The sequence below is a fragment of the Chrysemys picta genome, chromosome 4 (assembly GCF_011386835.1).
Source record: "Chrysemys picta bellii isolate R12L10 chromosome 4, ASM1138683v2, whole genome shotgun sequence".
Lineage (NCBI taxonomy): Eukaryota > Metazoa > Chordata > Testudines > Emydidae > Chrysemys > Chrysemys picta.
In genome coordinates this window covers 111,213,960-111,232,406 of record NC_088794.1, presented here as the reverse complement: position 1 = coordinate 111,232,406, position 18,447 = coordinate 111,213,960, and the positions used below count along the sequence as shown (strand labels likewise).

General features: G+C 41.5%; 1 protein-coding gene across 1 annotated transcript; it reads left to right on the top strand.

Annotated features, from left to right (window-relative positions):
- The first annotated feature begins 1,325 nt into the window (after positions 1-1,325).
- Positions 1,326-6,834, top strand: FOXA1 (forkhead box A1). The gene is made up of 2 exons (XM_005301541.5): positions 1,326-1,754; positions 4,286-6,834. Exons 1-2 carry the CDS (start codon positions 1,680-1,682, stop codon positions 5,546-5,548), a joined length of 1,338 nt encoding a protein of 445 aa, XP_005301598.3. The 5' UTR covers positions 1,326-1,679; the 3' UTR covers positions 5,549-6,834.
- The last annotated feature ends 11,613 nt before the right edge of the window (positions 6,835-18,447 follow it).

The window sequence follows — 18,447 nt, the reverse complement described above, 5'->3', positions numbered from 1 at the left end:
GTTGTTTAAGGTGTTATGCACGAGAATTTAGCACAGTATTAGTAAAAAATACAAGGACAGTTAAATGTGGAGGCAACCAAAAGCCGTTGTACATGTCCCATCTGATAAACAAATGGTAAAGAAATTCAGATCACTTGTGTATTTTTAATCTGTTTGCTATGTTTCGCATATAATCGATTTTCAAACGCCCAGGAAATTGTAAAATGGTTTATTCCCGACCCCCTGCCTTTCCCCGAAGGCTTTTTATTACGAAGTAATACAAGTTCTGTCATCGGGACAAACATAAAGGATGTTGCTAAGAAACCCAAGAAGAGTCTGTGATCTTAACATCAGATCAGAGAATCACAAAAGCTAGAAATTGATATCTTAGTTCACCCAGTTCACCCCCCTACAAGGGCTGGATGGATCGCTCACGTGCTTTTTCACCTTTTAGCCAAGTAAGCCCATTATCAGGCAGGCACCCGCATTTCTTATGAGAAGTCAGAATAATGCACAATTTAAGTTACTAATCCGCTACTCATTATTATCACTGTTACTGGGTGACTATTTCCAAGCAAGCTTCTGGTCTGAATGCTTTCTATAACAAAGATATAAAATGGTTTCAGTGACTCACCTGATGTTTGTCAAATATAGGTTAATGTCAGTGGATCCGCATTCAAGCCGGTGTTCGTATTTATTGGGTGGCTTAGCGGCATGCCTCACCGCTGTGACTCACATGGCATGGTTTCTAAACGTGTGACACAGTAAAAGAGAATAATAAAATATACAGCTACATAGAAACCTTGTATGAAGGACTGGACTGGCTTTAGCCCATGAACATGTCAATAGAATTTTGGAAACATATGTTCTAGAACTTTGATTGAAATTGGAAGCACCAAAGTTATTTGCCTTGGTGAGTCGGAAGGCGAGGGAGTAGGGGTAGAAAGTATTGTGTGATGTGGTCATATGACTAGTTCTCATTTCTTGGTGTGTGCTGGCTGCAGTGCTCAATCAGTACTTTGAAATATATGCCGGTCGCCAAGTTAAAGGAGCATCTACTGTACTTTAGTAAACACAGCCCGGTAATCTCCGGGTTTGGAGGCTGTGTGGCCTTTTGTATTCTATTCAAACAGCGGGGGCTGCCCTTCCTTATCTACTTCGTGTAATTTCCAACGATCTCTGCTAGCATTTCTACTGGCCATTTGAAAGGAGGGTATTTTCCTTTCCTACTCTCCACTCCCCCCCCCCCCATCCCTCCTCCCACCTTTGTCTCTCCTTCTTTCCCCGTAGCTTAAACCAATTACACTGCTTTGCAAATAAAGTGACGCCCCGGGGGAGTTGCAAGCGAGAGGAACTGCCTTGTTTGCAGGTGCATCTCCGGCTTTGTAGGTGCGAACGTCTTTGTGCGGCGGACAAATGGGGAGAGGAGGAGGAGGAGGTGGGCACTTCTGCGACGTAAGATCCACATCAGCTCAACTCCACTCACATCCCAGCCGGCACTTCCTCACTTTCTCAAGTGTCTCGACCCACACCGCTCCCTGCCTCCTTTTTGGCTTATTATAGGCCAGATCTCAACCCCCTTCCTCCCCCCCCCACCCCCTGAGTTGGCTTCTTGCTAGGCTGGGGCTGTGTCACGCTCCCTTTCCTGCTGCCTGTCTCTTGCAAAAAGGCTGGATGGTTACACCGGGCAGGTTGGCTCCATGATGTTAGGTGCTGTGAAAATGGAAGGGCATGAAACTAGCGACTGGAGCAGCTACTACACCGACAATCAGGAGGTGAGTGAATCATAAGAGCTCCTTGTTTGCTGCCCCTGAGCCGCTGTAGCGGGCGAGGGGAGGAGGAGGGAGGGCTGGGGGACTGGGGGTGTGTGTAACAATATGGGGAAGCGGTTTGCACTCTAGATCCTGCCAGTGCAAACGTGCCTTTTCCAACACTAAAGCCGGCCAAGCAATAAAGAAATCGCCACGCTTTCCAATAGCCCAATGGCGTTTCCGTGATAATGGGGCTGCTGCTTGTGCTTGGAGTGAGTGGGAGTGCAGGGGGGAGTTAGCGAGCTCGTTTAAGGGGCGTCATTTGTACTTTTGCACACACAAAAGCGCCCCGTAAACTCTTGGCTCGGCGGCGCATAGGACTGTGCCCGAGCTCTGAGCGCCCTCAGCCCTGGGCTCTCCAGATCGTGCAGTGTGAGGGCCACGAGTTGCAAAAACCCTTGAAAAAACACTAGCGCCTTCCGTCGCCGTGGACGAGCTTGAATTTTAAGGCCTTCTTTACCCACAGTTTTCAACGGCCTCACCTGTTAATTCTGGTGGTTTACTGGGCAAAATAATCAGTCGTTTGTACTTTGCAACAAGATTTTTGAAATGTGGGTGCGCTTCTGCCTGAGACCGGAGGGTGGCGTTGCTGAGAGTCGGATCAGGCTGGCACCGGGGAACCTGTCTCTTTCTCCATTCCCTTTGCATTTCCATGTTGTTCTTATTTTTACAATATGCTCAGAAGGAACAGAAAGAAAGGATCAAACATAAACAAATGAACAATGATAGAGGGCAAATAAAACACCATTACGGAGTGAATTACCTCCTCTTGGAATATGGATTAAAACACAACAGCGATTGCTGTTTGCACATTTGTGGATGTGGCCGTGTAGCTTTCACACTGGAATGTTTGTGAAAAACAACACACTTAGCATTAGACAAGTAAAAGAGAATATCTAAAGTCATGCACAGATTAGTATATAAAAAGGAGACACTTCACAGTAGAATTGTAAATGTGTAGGGCTAAAATGCGGAATATACTAAATATTTGCACACACATATGAGTGTATATGTGTTCCCATACACTGATTTTTAATGTTGAAGGGGAAAATAAGAGTCATATTAAATACTTTGCTTTTCTGTATTCAATATTCACTACCATAAAGTTCTGGAAGCCTCCCTTTTACTATGTTAGTGACAATAGCTTATCCTTATTTGTTACTATAATAAACTCACTGTACAGATTTTTTATAAGGGAAACGCATTCCTGTTTTAAACTGTTCTGGGAAATAATTATCTCAATATAAATTAAAATCAGGCTTGTAAGAGAAAAAGGCATGGTTGCTTATAATAAGTAGCTGCAAATACTACAGTCCATCAACAAAATAATTAAACATAGCTTTTACTTAACAGAGTTGCATTTGTTCACTCTTAATTGTAAATGAACGAAAAAGGCCTTGACCCCATTTCTATTAAATTAGATTTAGCACCGGTTTATATACCTTTACTAATTCTGGCGATAGATGTTAGCAGTTCTGAAATGTGTTAGAGTCGTAATTATTGCACATTAGAAGATTATAGAAAATCATAAGGAAACACAATATAGGATTCAGAGTATTTATACTTTGGGAAGTGTTTTTAATGTTAAATAATGTGACACATTAGATAGAAAACAAATAACTGTACACGCGTTGTCTTTCAGAAATGTATAAATAAAATAATACGGTCTGAGCACGAACTGCTGAATTTCTTGTAATGGTATATTATTAGCTTGTTTAACAAAAAATTCAAATACATGGCAGCCATATATATGATGATTCTTTTGTAGCAAAAACCTAGGCAATTTAATTCAGCCTTGTCTAAAATTTAATTGGACAATGCACAAGTTTGTTCATTTTTATTAGTTGTATTAGTTTTATTAACTAATCAAAACATTAACAATATGGGAACACATTCTAAGAGTAAAATCTATCCCGTTTTAGCCAATTGTTTTGCCATTATTTGTAAGTATGGTGTGTGTTCGACTTGTTTTGGTATAAAAAGGTGAGATTGTAGTTTAGCGTAACTTTGTAATATAACTCTGTATACTGCATCAGCCAAATGACACTGAGTAAAAATATTTAGCCTTCTCACCCCACTACCTTGTGCACGAAACAGCTGGAACTAAAAATAGCATAGTTTCAGTATTACAGTAATGAAATGACACAATATTAAAGGCAAAAGGTATTCACGTTGGCTGGCCGTTTGTAAGACACGTCAGCTAATACTCGTTTTTATATATTACTACTTTTTATATGTAAATAGGCTGGAGGTATAGAAGCAAATCTGTTTCAATGAAGCCTGAGTGTCTTGTCTTGCCCCGGACAGTCAGATCGCCTCCAGAATCGCCGCGGTAACTTTCCTGGGGTTCGGCGGCGTTCTTGCTTTGTGTAAGGCAGGCAGGGAGACATTGCCCCCGGCCCCTTGTGTAATGAACTCTTAGGGGGTCGCTTTCATAAAGTGTCCTGCCTTCTCTTCTGCTAACCGCCTCTCTTAATCTTGTGTCCCTGCTGTAGGCCTATTCCTCTGTTCCCGTCAGCAACATGAACTCCGGACTGGGATCCATGAACACCATGAACACCTACATGACCATGAACACTATGACTACCAGTGGCAACATGACATCCAGTTCCTTTAACATGTCCTACGCTAACACAGGGCTTGGGGCAGGACTGAGCCCAGGCGCCATGGCAGGCATGTCTGCTGGCTCCACAAGCGCCATGAACAGCATGACTGCCGGGGTGACGGCCATGGGGACAGCGCTTAGCCCGACCAGTATGAATGCCATGTCGGCTCAGCAAGCTTCAATGAACGGCCTGAGCCCTTATGCCAGCATGAACCCATGCATGAGTCCCATGGCGTACGCTCAGTCCAACCTCACCAGGACCAGAGACACCAAGACCTTTAAGCGAAGCTACCCCCATGCCAAACCCCCCTATTCCTACATATCTCTGATTACAATGGCTATCCAGCAGGCTCCCAGCAAGATGCTGACGCTGAGCGAAATCTACCAGTGGATCATGGATCTGTTCCCCTACTACCGGCAGAACCAGCAGCGGTGGCAGAATTCCATCCGGCATTCCCTCTCCTTCAACGACTGCTTCGTCAAAGTGGCCCGCTCGCCCGACAAACCCGGCAAAGGATCCTACTGGACCCTGCACCCCGATTCAGGCAACATGTTTGAAAACGGCTGCTACCTTCGCCGGCAGAAGCGCTTCAAATGCGAAAAGCAGGCGAACGGCAAAGGCAGTCAGGAGGGCAGGAAAGACCACTCCGGCGCCTCCAATTCCAGTTCCAATTCCCCTTTACACAGAGGTCACAATAAACCCGCCCAGCTGGAAACCGCAACCTCCGTTTCCAACCCCAACCCTTCCACCAGCCCCCCGTCTATGGACCACAATGGAGCAAGTACTGAGCTTAAGACCTCGGCTTCCGCGCCGTCCTCTACCATTAGCTCAGTCCCAGCCTTGGCGCCTGTCCCTCACCCGCCGCACTCCCTAGCCCATGAGTCCCAGCTCCACTTGAAAGGCGATCCCCATTATTCCTTCAACCACCCCTTTTCTATCAACAACCTCATGTCCTCCTCGGAACAGCAGCACAAGCTGGACTTTAAAGCCTACGAGCAGGCTCTGCAATATTCTTCTTACGGGGCAGGCATCCCAGGCGGGCTGCCCCTGAGCAGCGCCTCCATGGCCGGTAGGAGTAGTATTGAGCCCTCGGCACTGGAGCCTTCCTACTATCAAGGTGTGTATTCCAGACCTGTGCTAAACACGTCTTAGCTCTGCTCCGTCACCTCCCGCATGACGAGCCTGATTCTCCCTCTCTCTAGCCCTGTAACAAAACTGTCAGGTCTCCGCACGCTCCGTGCAAAAGGACTGTTACTTTATTATTGTATTCAAATGCGTTGTGTATGTTATTATAAAACAGGCCCCCTGCGAAGTTGAGCGAACCCCCCTATTGTACATATTCCTCGCCTCTGCCCCTCCAAAGATCGCTATAGCCTTTGCAGGGTGTTATTAACGTTAAAGAGAGAGAGAGAGAAAGAAAAGGTTGTTGAGCTTGTAAACTATTTGTTTGTGCTTTCCATCCCCACCCACTCCTCCCTTCTGTGCTCTATAATCTCATGCAAGTTTACAGGTATGTGGCAATACTTTTAACAATACGGAGATGAAGAAGCAAGCAAGTAGACATATAAGGTTCTTTTTTTAATTAAAAAGGTTGAAGGACAATACTGCTGTGAAGTAGCAAAACACTAATCTCTAAGCAACAAGAAAACTATTTACTTTCTCAGATTATCCTTTTGATACTTGCAAAATACTCTTCGGGTAGCAGAACAGGCATCAGCACAGATGCCATGGGCCGGATCCTGCACTCTCATTGATGTCAATGGGCGCTTTGGAGCGCAGAATTTGGGCCGGATATTTCCAAGCGTTACCTGTCTTGGGATTTAATATAAAGTTACAGAGGTCACAGTCATTTGGATTTTTTTTTCTCCCAAGCTGTTACTGAAGATTCTCATTCATCGGGAACTCTCTTCAACATGTGGATGATATGATTATTTAATTTGAGTCTCTTCATTGTATACAGACTAGGCCTATATATGTATAACAACGTTATTTTTTGCAGAAAATATTGAATATTAGCCCAACGCAAAGAAAGAGGAGAGAGAGCTCTTTCTCCTTATATCTGTTTCAGAATGACACATCCAGAATTTTTTATGGCCGTTTAATTATTGCCATTGTTAGCTTGTTTCATCCAGTGTTAATGCACTTTCCACAGTTTTACACGGTGTTAGCATAGACAGACGGGTCTTCTTATTATTCCTGTTCGCTTTCTCAATGTTCTTAATTTATTGCATGGTTTATATTTTCTTTCTTTACAGCTGAAATTGCTTTAAACAACAGTAAAAAATTACACATGAATTTTTTTAAATGTTAATTTTATAAATGTGATTGTAATTGAAAAATATTTTGATTTAAAATGATAACTGAGAATTTAAGCCGTGAAGTATGTTTTTGATCATTTGCAGTTAAGGACTTTAAATAAATCAAATGTTAACAATGAATGATTTCTGCTTTTCTTTCAATTGCATATGTGCGAAGATAGAATAGACTTACATAAAATATAAAAATAGAGGGTGGATATGAAGGCATAATAATTATAAACGAAAGACTTATTAAATGTTGAATAACTCTAACATTGTGAACCATAATGGGGATGCTAGCGTTAATAAGGAAAGCGATATCTGCTTTATTAGATAGGTAGATAGATAGATAGATGTACCACACAAGCTCTCTCTATATAGTAAATATATTCATGCATAAACAGCCACGTCAAATTTAAAATTCACTCGCTATGAAAAAAGTGCAATTAGATGAAAGTATAATATCCTTTTTCTTTAGAGTTTTAAGATTACAGAGTTTAGAAATTATCTTAACCGGTGCAGTGAATCTTTTGTCATTTTAGGGCGGGAAAGAAACTGAAAGTATATCTCAGTGTGTGTACTGTTTACTAGGAAAGTAAAACTAACATTTTACACAATATCCAAACGGTAAAAATCCACAACAGAGGATGCTTTTATTTTAAATGCCATTAGATGCCCCCTACTGTATATTTAATCTGTATTTATTGCAAAATATGCAGATGATTCCGAGTCCAGCTGTGGATAACTAATTTAACAAAATGTGCTTGTTGTCCTTCTTAACGCTGTTCCTAAATATTAATTGGTCATAACTAATATTGTTATGTATGCCAGCGTGCATTCCTCTCTGTATTGAAATGCAGCAGAACTGTTTGCAGTATAGAATGCAACACAGCTGTGTGGTTTTGTATAAACACATTTTGTATCTATTCTTCTAAAGATGCAGTTTCCAGGAATTAAGCTGTTGGTCATTGTTAAACTTGAAGAAAATCTCTTAAATGCAACTTCACACCAACATGCTGCTCTAAATCACAAAAATCATTAATCTCCTTAGATACTAGGCTCAGTTTCCAGTCCACCTACTTCTTTGTAGATCTTGCTCAGATTGACATCAATAACAACAACAACAGCTCTGGCAAACGCTGATCCCCAGCAAGCAGCACTTGTTTGTGAACTGCATCATCGCGAGGGGTATGAACTTGAACAGATTTTACTTTGATCAGCCTACTTCATACAAGAACACGAGATAAAAGAACTGTGTAATTCTCTTAATTATCACACAATTGCCCCCTGACTGGTCGGGGAAATTGAAGACAAACTAAATTGGGGGGGGGGACCTCAGAAATCCCATAGCAAAACCAATTCTTCAAACCCAGCCAGGAAAGAAAGGAAAATCTATAAAAGGCAAGCAGCTCTGGGCTTTTAAAAAATAGTTTGATCCTTCACTGAATGAAGCCCGTACTCTGACGGGGGGTGTAAGGACATCCTTATAAATTCCTTATAAATAAATTCCACCTTTTGCTACATACTTCTATTTGATCAAATATAGATTTACAAAATGAGTTTTCCAAATGATGTATCATGTATTCTAGAACACTGAAATGCGAACTGACACCTGGTAGGCAACATGAGATGTTTAGCGGTGTATCTAGATGACATTACTTCGCAGCCCCTAACACTGTCTATGCCGCCTGGAGCTGCAGGCTGCTCAGTAACACTGCAAATCAGGCCAGATGAGCCCTAGTCTGCCGTCCTAACTCACTCTGTCAAAGGGAGTTTTACCCCAGTAATTACTACACAGTTTAGTCTATTTTAAGTAGAATGTAACTAGTCCTCCATAGACCAGTGCTATACGATAATACTCTACTTCAAAATGAAAACATGGATGTAGTGCTTTGGGACTTTGCACAGAAAACCTAAATTGACCCACAGCGGTTAAATATCGGGATTCAGACCTTAGCTGTGGAATACAGCCAGGATGTAATTGGCCTGGTAGAAATACTATGGGTGTGTATAGTAAAATGTAAAAAGCAACAGAGGGTCCTGTGGCACCTTTGAGACTAACAGAAGTACTGGGAGCATAAGCTTTCGTGGGTAAGAACCTCACTTCTTCAGATGCAAGACTTGCATCTGAAGAAGTGAGGTTCTTACCCACGAAAGCTTATGCTCCCAGTACTTCTGTTAGTCTCAAAGGTGCCACAGGACCCTCTGTTGCTTTTTACAGATTCAGACTAACACGGCTACCCCTCTGATATAGTAAAATGATTAACCAGACCATTCTAGTTCAAAATTATCTATCTGGCTGTCTAGGCATCTAGCTATAATTCAGTCTATAGTATAAATAATATATATTTCCAGGATATGCATTAAATATTATAAACGTTAGAATCTCTGTTTTCTAGACTGGAACAACAGTGACTACGATGGGGAAACCATATAAATGGAGTAGAGGGGAAAATATTCATTGCTAACATGTAAAATGTACATATTTTTAAATTTTAGCGAATACAGCTTTTGTGTTTAGTTCAAGACAGAGTCACCAAAAGGAAGGAAAGTCGTGTATTTTCTGCTCCATGCTCAGCTATCAAGTTCTGTGGTTCCTCCTTCTTCTGCTCTTTACACCTCGGGTCAAGAAGCCTTCAGTAATAGCAGAAAAATAAACTCGAGACAGGACTGCATGGGAAGGAGTGCAGTGCACCACTTTCATGCTTTTATTTTCAGCCAGTTCTATTGTTTTGCCAGGATCACATTAATTCTATACAGCATGATTTTACTATATTTCAACGTCTGGTGTTTTAGTCCTGTTGCCGTACAGGACGCCAGGGAAATGGGTGAATTCAGGATTAGTCGCGCTGTGACTTTCGGACATTATTCCAGTTTATCTGGGAATTTCTGCCTTTTAAAAATGCAGTTATCTTTAATCAACCACATGCTAGAAAGCTAAAACTATTGGCAACCATCAGGTTCATTTAACCTAATTAAATGCAAATAGGGAGTAATTCAGTGTTATGGGAACCTCTTAAACGGTTTAAGTGGATTTTAGATGGTTTGAAAGATCCAAATCTGGAAATCGATCATGCTTTCCTTGAATGGGAATTTTTGAGTTCGCCGGGAATACGGGCTCGGATTCGTGTCTTGTGGCACATCCTAAGTAGTGCCAGTAATTTTTTCATTTCATCATTTTAAAACACCAGATAAATCGTACCTTTGGCAAGTTTTATAAGCAATAAGAAGAAACACACACGCCCAGATTTTCATAGGTCTAAAAGGAAATACGATTTTTTCCCTCCATAAAGCAATTTGGGCCCAATCCTGCTCCCACGGAAGACGCCTGGAGCTGTACTAGTAACTGCAGCGAGGTGAGGATCAGGCCCTAAATTTGCATCACTTTTTAAAATGGGGAAATCCTTATTTTTCTTTGAAGGGGAATGAAATCGTGAGAATCAACGAATGGGCAGGAAGAAAGACACATCGATATTAAGAAAGGAATATAACAATATCCCTTCGGTTTTGTTTGATCTATACGGTCAATATTGGTATGTGTAACAGCAAAACCATTGTGGGGTGGATATCTATTGAAAGAAATTAGTTAAAAACCGCTATATGGAATCATGAGAGAAATAGAATTTTCTGTATCAATAAAGTATAAATATGGACAAATCCTAGAAAACACATCTCACTTTAACATATGCCCATGCCTGGTTTTAAAATGACTGGGGGAGGGGTTGATTTTTTTTATTGGTCAATGATCAGTCAACAAACCAATGCATCCTGAACTAAGTGAACTATCCCTGCTGTAACTAACTAGCCTTAAAATAATCAATTGAATGGGTGTTGATTTTGCAGCAATATTATATGTAAAAACACTTGATTGCAGTAGTAGTGTACATAAAAACTGTTCCTTTTTTGCTATGAAACAATAGTGGTTCTAGATTTTTTTAAAATATTCAATTTGGAAACAGTTTCTTTAAAAACACACAAGAGAGGAAAGACACTTGTTAAAACACACTTGTTAGTGCACGTTCGGTTGTTAATTTTGACTTACTGTTGAGCCAAAATTACCCTCTTATTTACCGAGAGCGGAATGTTCTCTGAGGATATAGGATTTATATGCATGCATTGCATGTAGTAACATATATATTTAATATGAATTTGTTTCCACTGGGAAAACACATGCAACGGAAACATATACAAATAAACAAAGTAGCATTACATGACAATAGCTTATAGATACTGATTGGTGTGTGCAGTTAAGGCTAGATTTTCCATTCCTAAGGCAAAAACTCCCAAGAAACTGGGAGTTATGGGGTATAGAATGTTTGATGCTGATCAATAACTTAAAAAATCAGTTAACTTGGTGACTAAATTTACAGGTGATGCTGTAAGTCAGGTCATTTCTCCTTAATCAAAGCACAGGAGTCTAAATTTCCCAGCAAATACAGCGTAATAACTAATAACTATAGAATGAACAATTGTCTATAATTTCCAAGGTCTAAAGGTCAATTTTCAGGAGGCAAAAGATTGAAAAACGAGTTAAAAAGGAAGGGTGATAAGGAAAAACACTGCCTTTGTTCTGGCTGGTTATTTCCCACTAATTATTCTACCCTTTGTGACAGAGTAACAGTTAAAGACAGATTAGTCCAAATAACCTCACATTTCATTCTCAATATAGTGCAACTTTCTGGCCCAAGACATTCCATGCTGTTTGTGTTTCTCCTCTTCGCCTCAAATAGAAACTCACTGAGATTTCACATCTTTGAACTTTGGACAGCTTACACTACCAGCCCTCACCTTTGTTTTCAGTCTTTAGGGTTTAAAACACATGCAGTCTCCTGACAAAATCCATCTGGGTTTGAGGTAAAAAAGAAAGGGGGGGGGGGAAACCTTCAATCCCCTCACACTGCTCTCCCCCAAACTATAAAATGAAATTTAAATAATGTAAACACAATTTTCTTGTTATGGCACGACGGGGTCATTTTCACTTGTCAAATGGGCTTTGCAAAATTGAACAATTGAAGAGAAAGCTCGGTGCAATTGTTGACCATTGTACAATTATTTTTTAATTTGTCAAATGAACATATGTAAAATGTCTCATCATTCTCAAATCTTCGCATTGCTCCAAAATAGCTTCTCGCAGATGGAGAATTGTTTTTTAAAAAGTGTTTCCCCCCTACACACACACACACACAGCGGGCGGGATACATTTTAAATAGTTACTCGTCCCAAATCTCAGCCTTGTACTATGTACTCTCCGCTGGAGCCCTGAAAGCTTGATGCGGTGTGGGGGATCGCTAGCAAGCTAGACAGGCAAGAACATCAGTTTCTGGAAAACAGCTGCCTTGCAATGATGCATTGCAGCTCTCTTGCGCTACAGCAACTATAATCCGAATAGAACGCGCCGCAACTACAGCGCACTACGATTATATTCCAAGTACACAGGCAACTAGATCGAATGGCTAGAAACAAACTATGCCCAATTCAGGCAAAACTGCCCTAGAAGTCGAGCCTTTACATTGAAGTAATGTGATTTATCATCAGGTTGAAAACTGATTAGTTAAAGGCGATTCCCCGCTTCCCCCATTTTTAATCCCATTAGCTCTATATTTGATAGAGTTGCTGACGCTGAGAATCATTTGCGGCGAAAGAGCTGAAATATCTGGCTTGTAAACTAGGCGCCAATAATTCCCAGAGACCTCCTGAGAACGCTTCCAGGTGACTTTAATTGAACTAATTTCTGCTTGCGGATTCTGTCCTGGATCAGCTACTTCATACCGATAAAATAGAGCAGAATTAGTCGTTATTTGAAATGAAATCACCCTGCAATGCTGAAAGCAGGGGCATCTAGGCTCCCTTTTCTCTTCGAGGCGTTATAAATGAACATTTAAAATGTCCCTGCAGTGAGTGTTTACTTGGGTGCCTCGTGACCCCGGAGGTCTGTCTCCGTTTATGCTGATTCAGGAGGCTTTATAAAGCCCGCACTGTAGTGGAATCAGAGCGGTGGCTCGCACATATTCTGTGCTTGTGAATCTGCGAATTCATGCGAGCAGCAACGCCCGACTGCCACGACAACACTGATACAAAAGTGCAGTTGGGAGCCTGACTCCCCCTGGGGCAGATCCTGCCCCCATTGAAGTCAACTGCCAAACTCCCTTTCGGCTTCAATAGAAGCAGGATCTGGCCCAGGCACTGCAGCACTATAGCCATTGTAAACATTGCCTTTGTGTGTTAGACTTTCAAATACTCGCCGGTTAATCATCTAAATCTGAAACGAACTGTGCAGTGGCTGACATACATCTTTCCCTTTATCCTCTCTATTCTCAGAGCCAGCCATGCATTGACAGCGGACATACATTCCCTTCTGGTTATGACTGGCGAAAAATGTAAGCATATTGGTGACTAGGAGGTGGGGTTCCTCTTTATGAAAACTTGGATTTCTCCATAGTTACTCTCCATAGTAATAATGGACTCCGTTAGCATAAGAAACTCGTGGGGGCGGGGGATCTTTCCAGGGCTGGAGGAGCGTGGGGCTTGGAATAAGAGACTGTATGAACTTAACTCAAATGTATGCAAAAAGTTTTCTAATGATGAGATTATCTGATGTGACTAAGATATTTTCCCTTTGTCCCTTGTCTGGCTGCTTTAGCTAAGGAGATACCTTACAGCCTGTAGTTGTGTAACCATGGCATATAAAACGAAGAAGGGACGCAATACACTAGCTGGCTCTACATTCAGTTTCATATCTATCTAAAATCAAATTCCACCCAAGAAACGCAGGCTCACCCTAGACATCAAACACACATCGCACAAGCCAAGCCCCCAACAAAAAAAAGTGCTGGTCCCAAACTGATAACCAACCACCCGACAGCTAGGGGCAAATCTATGCGTTACAACCGCCAAGGTGAGTTATATAATGTGCACTCGAGTCCTGCCTTAAAACAATACAATCTAGTCCTCATGTGTAAGAAACATTCTGCCCTTCCATACCAAAACACCTGGCCAAGTAGAATGCTTGATTCAAAAACAACATGCAAGGCAGAACCTCATCAACTCTCCCCTCCAATAGCCATACTTAGTGGCACAACGGTCCAGAGAAAAAGCCTTTAGCCGGTGTAAGCCAGGCTAGTATCCCCCCCTGCCCAATTGTTCCCTTTGAGCCCCTATTAATGCGGGACATATGTTATCCACAGGCAGTAGGCAGCAGTAAGACACTGCCATCTAACTTGTTGCTCAACTTACGAGGCGGTTCTCATCTTCTCATCAAAAGCCGCCGGTCTTTCTTCAGCCTTATGGACAAAAATTTGAACAACAATGCTCGACCCCCTTCACTTCAAAAGCCGCTATCAGGGAGGCTACCCAGAGAATTTTCTCCCGGCCTTTCATTCCGAGTTTGAAAAAGCCACTACAGGGCCAAGGCGCTCCTAATACTCTTTGATGGGGATTGAATTCATTATCTCCAATAACACAATTGTGCTTGGCCAACGAAAAGAGCAAAGTAATACTCATCTAGAATTAGAGAGAGGGGGTGAGAAGAAAGGGAGGGGGGATGTGGAGACATTTCAAAGGCAAAGGGGGGGGGGAGCAGAAAACACCTATATCGAAAATCGGCTTGGAAGTGGGTGTCCCCGGCAGTTTAAATTACAGAAGTGTATTAAGTGGCGTATTGTGCGGATCAGGGCGCGCTGGTGGTCTGACTGCGCATTCCTGCCTTTGCTGGCGGAGCCGACGCTAAACAGGTTGGGGTTCCTGACATTTCTCTCGTAGAGATAGGTAGGTAGCGTTGGGAGGTGCAGTCCGGATCTGGGACCCGCCTCATCTAAACCTTACAGCAATTCCTATGTAAACGGACCGCATTTCAGGCACTGGATGCTGCACTCCGGGATGGCTTGAGGCTGGAGGAGGGAGAAAGGATCCTATTCGGCTGAACCTGCCATTGCTAACCGCTCCTGATTTAAGTGCAATATGAATACCTACAGCTCACTGCACTGGATGGCCCGTAGACACCCAATCTTACCACCCCAACTTTACAGAAGAGCGTTAGAACCAATAAACTGGACTCTGTAAAAATTGCTGCTCCATTGAACAGAGCAAAACTCAGGAGTGTGCCCAGGAGAGAACAGGGCGGTGGGAATGTGCCTAAGCACAGAGCCTGACATCAAACATTATAGACCGTTAAATGCGGCACAGTTTGAGGCAAATGGTTGTAAACAAACTCAATCAAACGTTAACACTTCCAGGGAAAACAGGAACAGCCAACCCTTGTTCTGATCAAATTCAGCTACCACTCCACTTGGTCATGGGCAAGACTAACGACTAGATTAAAATGAGGGATTAAAAGAGTTCCCTGCTTCTTTGTTTACAGCCTGGCTGTTTTCTATCGGATGTTATTCAAGCAAGTTTCCTTTCAAAGCCAAGCAATATAGAGATGAATGTCTAAATAAATAGTGTGTGTGTGTATATATATATTTATATTTGTGAGGGGTTTGGTGGTATATATATACACACACACACACAACTATTCACGCCGCCAACCCCCCCATACATAAATATGTTTAAATAAGATTATGACTTTGTATAAGATAATTATGTAATTAAAATATTTGAGGAATAGAGGATAGTGGTAGGATAAAGAAGGGTTCAGAGTTTAAGACTCACCCTCCCGGCTATATGGTGTCATTGATTTCTAAGCAGAACTGACTGGAGTGGAATCCATGGGGAGTTCTGCATCCTTCCACTCCATTCCCCCTTAAATATGGATGGTACAATATATAAGACCCTCTCCTTAGCTCTAGGACTTGTTTCACTTCACAGGAGTCCCTTTATTCTACACCCTTCTGGCTGTCTTCAGAGCAAGGTTCATGTGAAGAACCATCACTCATTCCCATTGCAATGTCAAGCCATAAATGGAGGGAGGAAGGGAGTGAGGACCAGACCTCAAAAGGTACTGAGTACTTTCAGCAAGGAGCCGAGCACCCCTGGGAAGTAATCAAGTTCCCATGGAAGTCAAGCCCATTAACTGCCATTGGATTTGAGGGTGATGAGTACCTTGGAGGACAGGATCCTAACAAGCCAGGCCTCACAATCTTTAGGGGACACCTTTATTATAAATTTTAAAAACAAGGGGGGAGGGAATGGGGATGTGGGGGTTGGAGGGTTTGGAAGTAGGGAAAAGGGAAAGATCATTGCTAAAATTCTAGTGCCTTGGAAGTTAACACTTAAATAATTGTATAATTGTGGGGCAATTCTCTCTAGTGTTAAGGGGAGTTACCTTCATGGTGGTGCTAGGGGGAAAATGTGAGTGTGTGTGTAGGGGAAATCTAACTGATACTGGAGGGAAGGTCAACTGCTAAGGCACAGTTTAGAATCTTCTGGCTTCCATGTATTAGTCAGACTTTTAAAAAATTATTCATTTTCATGAGGGGAGTTATCTTTTATATTTTAAATCTTTCATGGAAGGTTATAAAACATGTATTAGTTAAACAGGAGACTGTCTCTTTAGGCTAATTTGTCCTTTAGATAAGACATAAAAACCAAGGTCCTGACCACTTGCAGTCCATTAACGACCCCATGACACATTTCACAAGAGCAGGGGTCCCTGGCCAAATTCCACTTTAGGTCACCAAGATATTCTTAAACCCCCCTGCTGTTCCAGTTGAATATGATAGAATCAGCCTTCAGTTCCTACTCTAAACTAGGGCCAGATTTTGCATCCTTCTAGAAAAACAAAACTACCACCCCACCCCCACCATAAAAACCCCTCCCACTCCAATTGACTTCTGTGGGAGTTTTGCCTAAGCAAGGACTGGTTTAGGTTACTTGGCTGGGTGGGGGAGAGGTCAGGGTCAGGGGAGAGATAGCTTCTTCCAAACCTGTGGGGATTTCCCCATGTGCAATAAAGCTGACCCTGTCATCTTTCCTTTCATGAAATAGGGCTGACCTTAACAGGATTATTTTATGTGGATTCCCACTGTGTTCTCAGGTATGCCCTGGAGGGTTGTTGTTGTTGTTGTTTTTTGGCCCAAGTGTGAGTGTGGAACCACACCTGCATTGACTTCAGAGGGGGTGCAGGGTATTCAGGGAGTTCAATATCTTTCCCACAGTTTGCAAAGCATTTTAGTTTGCTTAGATATTTAAAAAACAAAACAAACAAACAAAAAATGAGATAAATAGGAGCTCAATCTTTCTCCCATTGAGGGCAGTGGCAAAACTCCCCTTGTCCTCTATGGGAGCAGACCTCACATTCATAAGACTGAGGTAAGTATATATAGGCCAGCATGAATATATTTCATCTGGTAAAATACAGATTTTACTGTGCATATGATTTGCCTCATTACGTATAATGACTCCTCCAAAATATATGAAATGACCACATACTTCATGTGCAAGAACTGTCTTTTTACAAGGTTAGTTACCCTGAATGTCAATATTCCACTACACATTTTCTAAATAGGCATTTACACAATAGATCTTAATTGCTACAAGGGAGCCCTTTGTCTATGAGAAATAATTTGTCTTATGCCACAGCACAAACCAAGGATTATGATTTTCAGGTGAGGAATAAGAAACAGGTACTAGTTAACTCCTAAGCAACACAGATTCTGTTTTCATGCAACAGTTTGTACTAATAAAAAGCAGGAGGTGATCCCATTCTCACTTCCTGGATATCTGAAAGTAAAATTACAACACCGATGGCCCTGGGTTTTTTTAAACTGTTTTTTCCATGTTACTACAAGTTACCCAGAACACGATGCAGTGATAAGTGAAAATAAATAAGATAGATTTCCCTCTTTCTATAAAGCTATTACATTAAACATAATCACTATTTTTAAAAAATCACAAATCAGCAAAGAATGAGTGAAGCTTGCTAGAAACTTGCTATTTTCAATTCATTCAATAAAAGGTGATTTATTTTTAAAATATTCTTTCCATTTTTTTTATTGATAGCTGAGTTTTTCAAGCACCAATACACACCAAATTTTATTAAACCACAATGTTTAAAACAGGAAGTTCCCTTCCTACTCCAGAGGCTTGTAAAATAACTGCTACCAATCAATGGGATATTGTTAAGGGCCCAATCCTGCAAATACATATGCGTAGTCCTGCATTTTAGTGGGACTACCCATGTGAATAAGGGTTTTGGGGATGATGCCCTTACTCTTTAGGCTTCACATACTGTTGATTTTTAAATATGGAAATTGACATTGATAAATCACATTTGGTAGTTTGCCTGCATATTAGTGTCCAAAATATTTTCATCTAAAGATATAACCATCAAATGCAGTATGTATGAAGGCATTTTACGTATTTTCCCTTTTTCAAAAACAACCTGCCCAATCAACCTTTATTTAAATGACCATTAAGATTGTTTGTGACAACATGATTAAAGCCAAATGATTCTAAATTAAGGGTCACATTATCTTTTCAGTTCCGTCCATTAAGAAAAATGAACAAAACCAGCAATACACAGTAAGGTATAATTTCCTTTTGAGGAACCTAATGGGAAATACTTGCCAGTACTGTACTTACAGACTAGATTTACCCCCTTCACCATTATATCCCTCAAATTTTCCCCTCTTAACATGGAATTTCTTTGTTTTGGTGTCTTTTGTTGCCAGGGTAATGTTAAAGATGGACATTGGTTCTTCTGGCATTTAAAAAGTAACTAAAGTTCAGTTCCTGCTAAATGGAGGGGGTGGGGGAGAGAAAAATAGGGAAACAAATCATATATGTATTTACACTGCATACTTTTGGGAGGGGCTC

Coding starts and splice junctions, on each gene's coding strand:
- FOXA1 (XM_005301541.5), top strand. CDS start 1,680: ATGATGTTAGGTGCTGTGAAAATGGAAGGGCATGAAACTAGCGACTGG. Junction 1,755..4,285: donor ACTACACCGACAATCAGGAG/GTGAGTGAATCA, acceptor TCCCTGCTGTAG/GCCTATTCCTCTGTTCCCGT.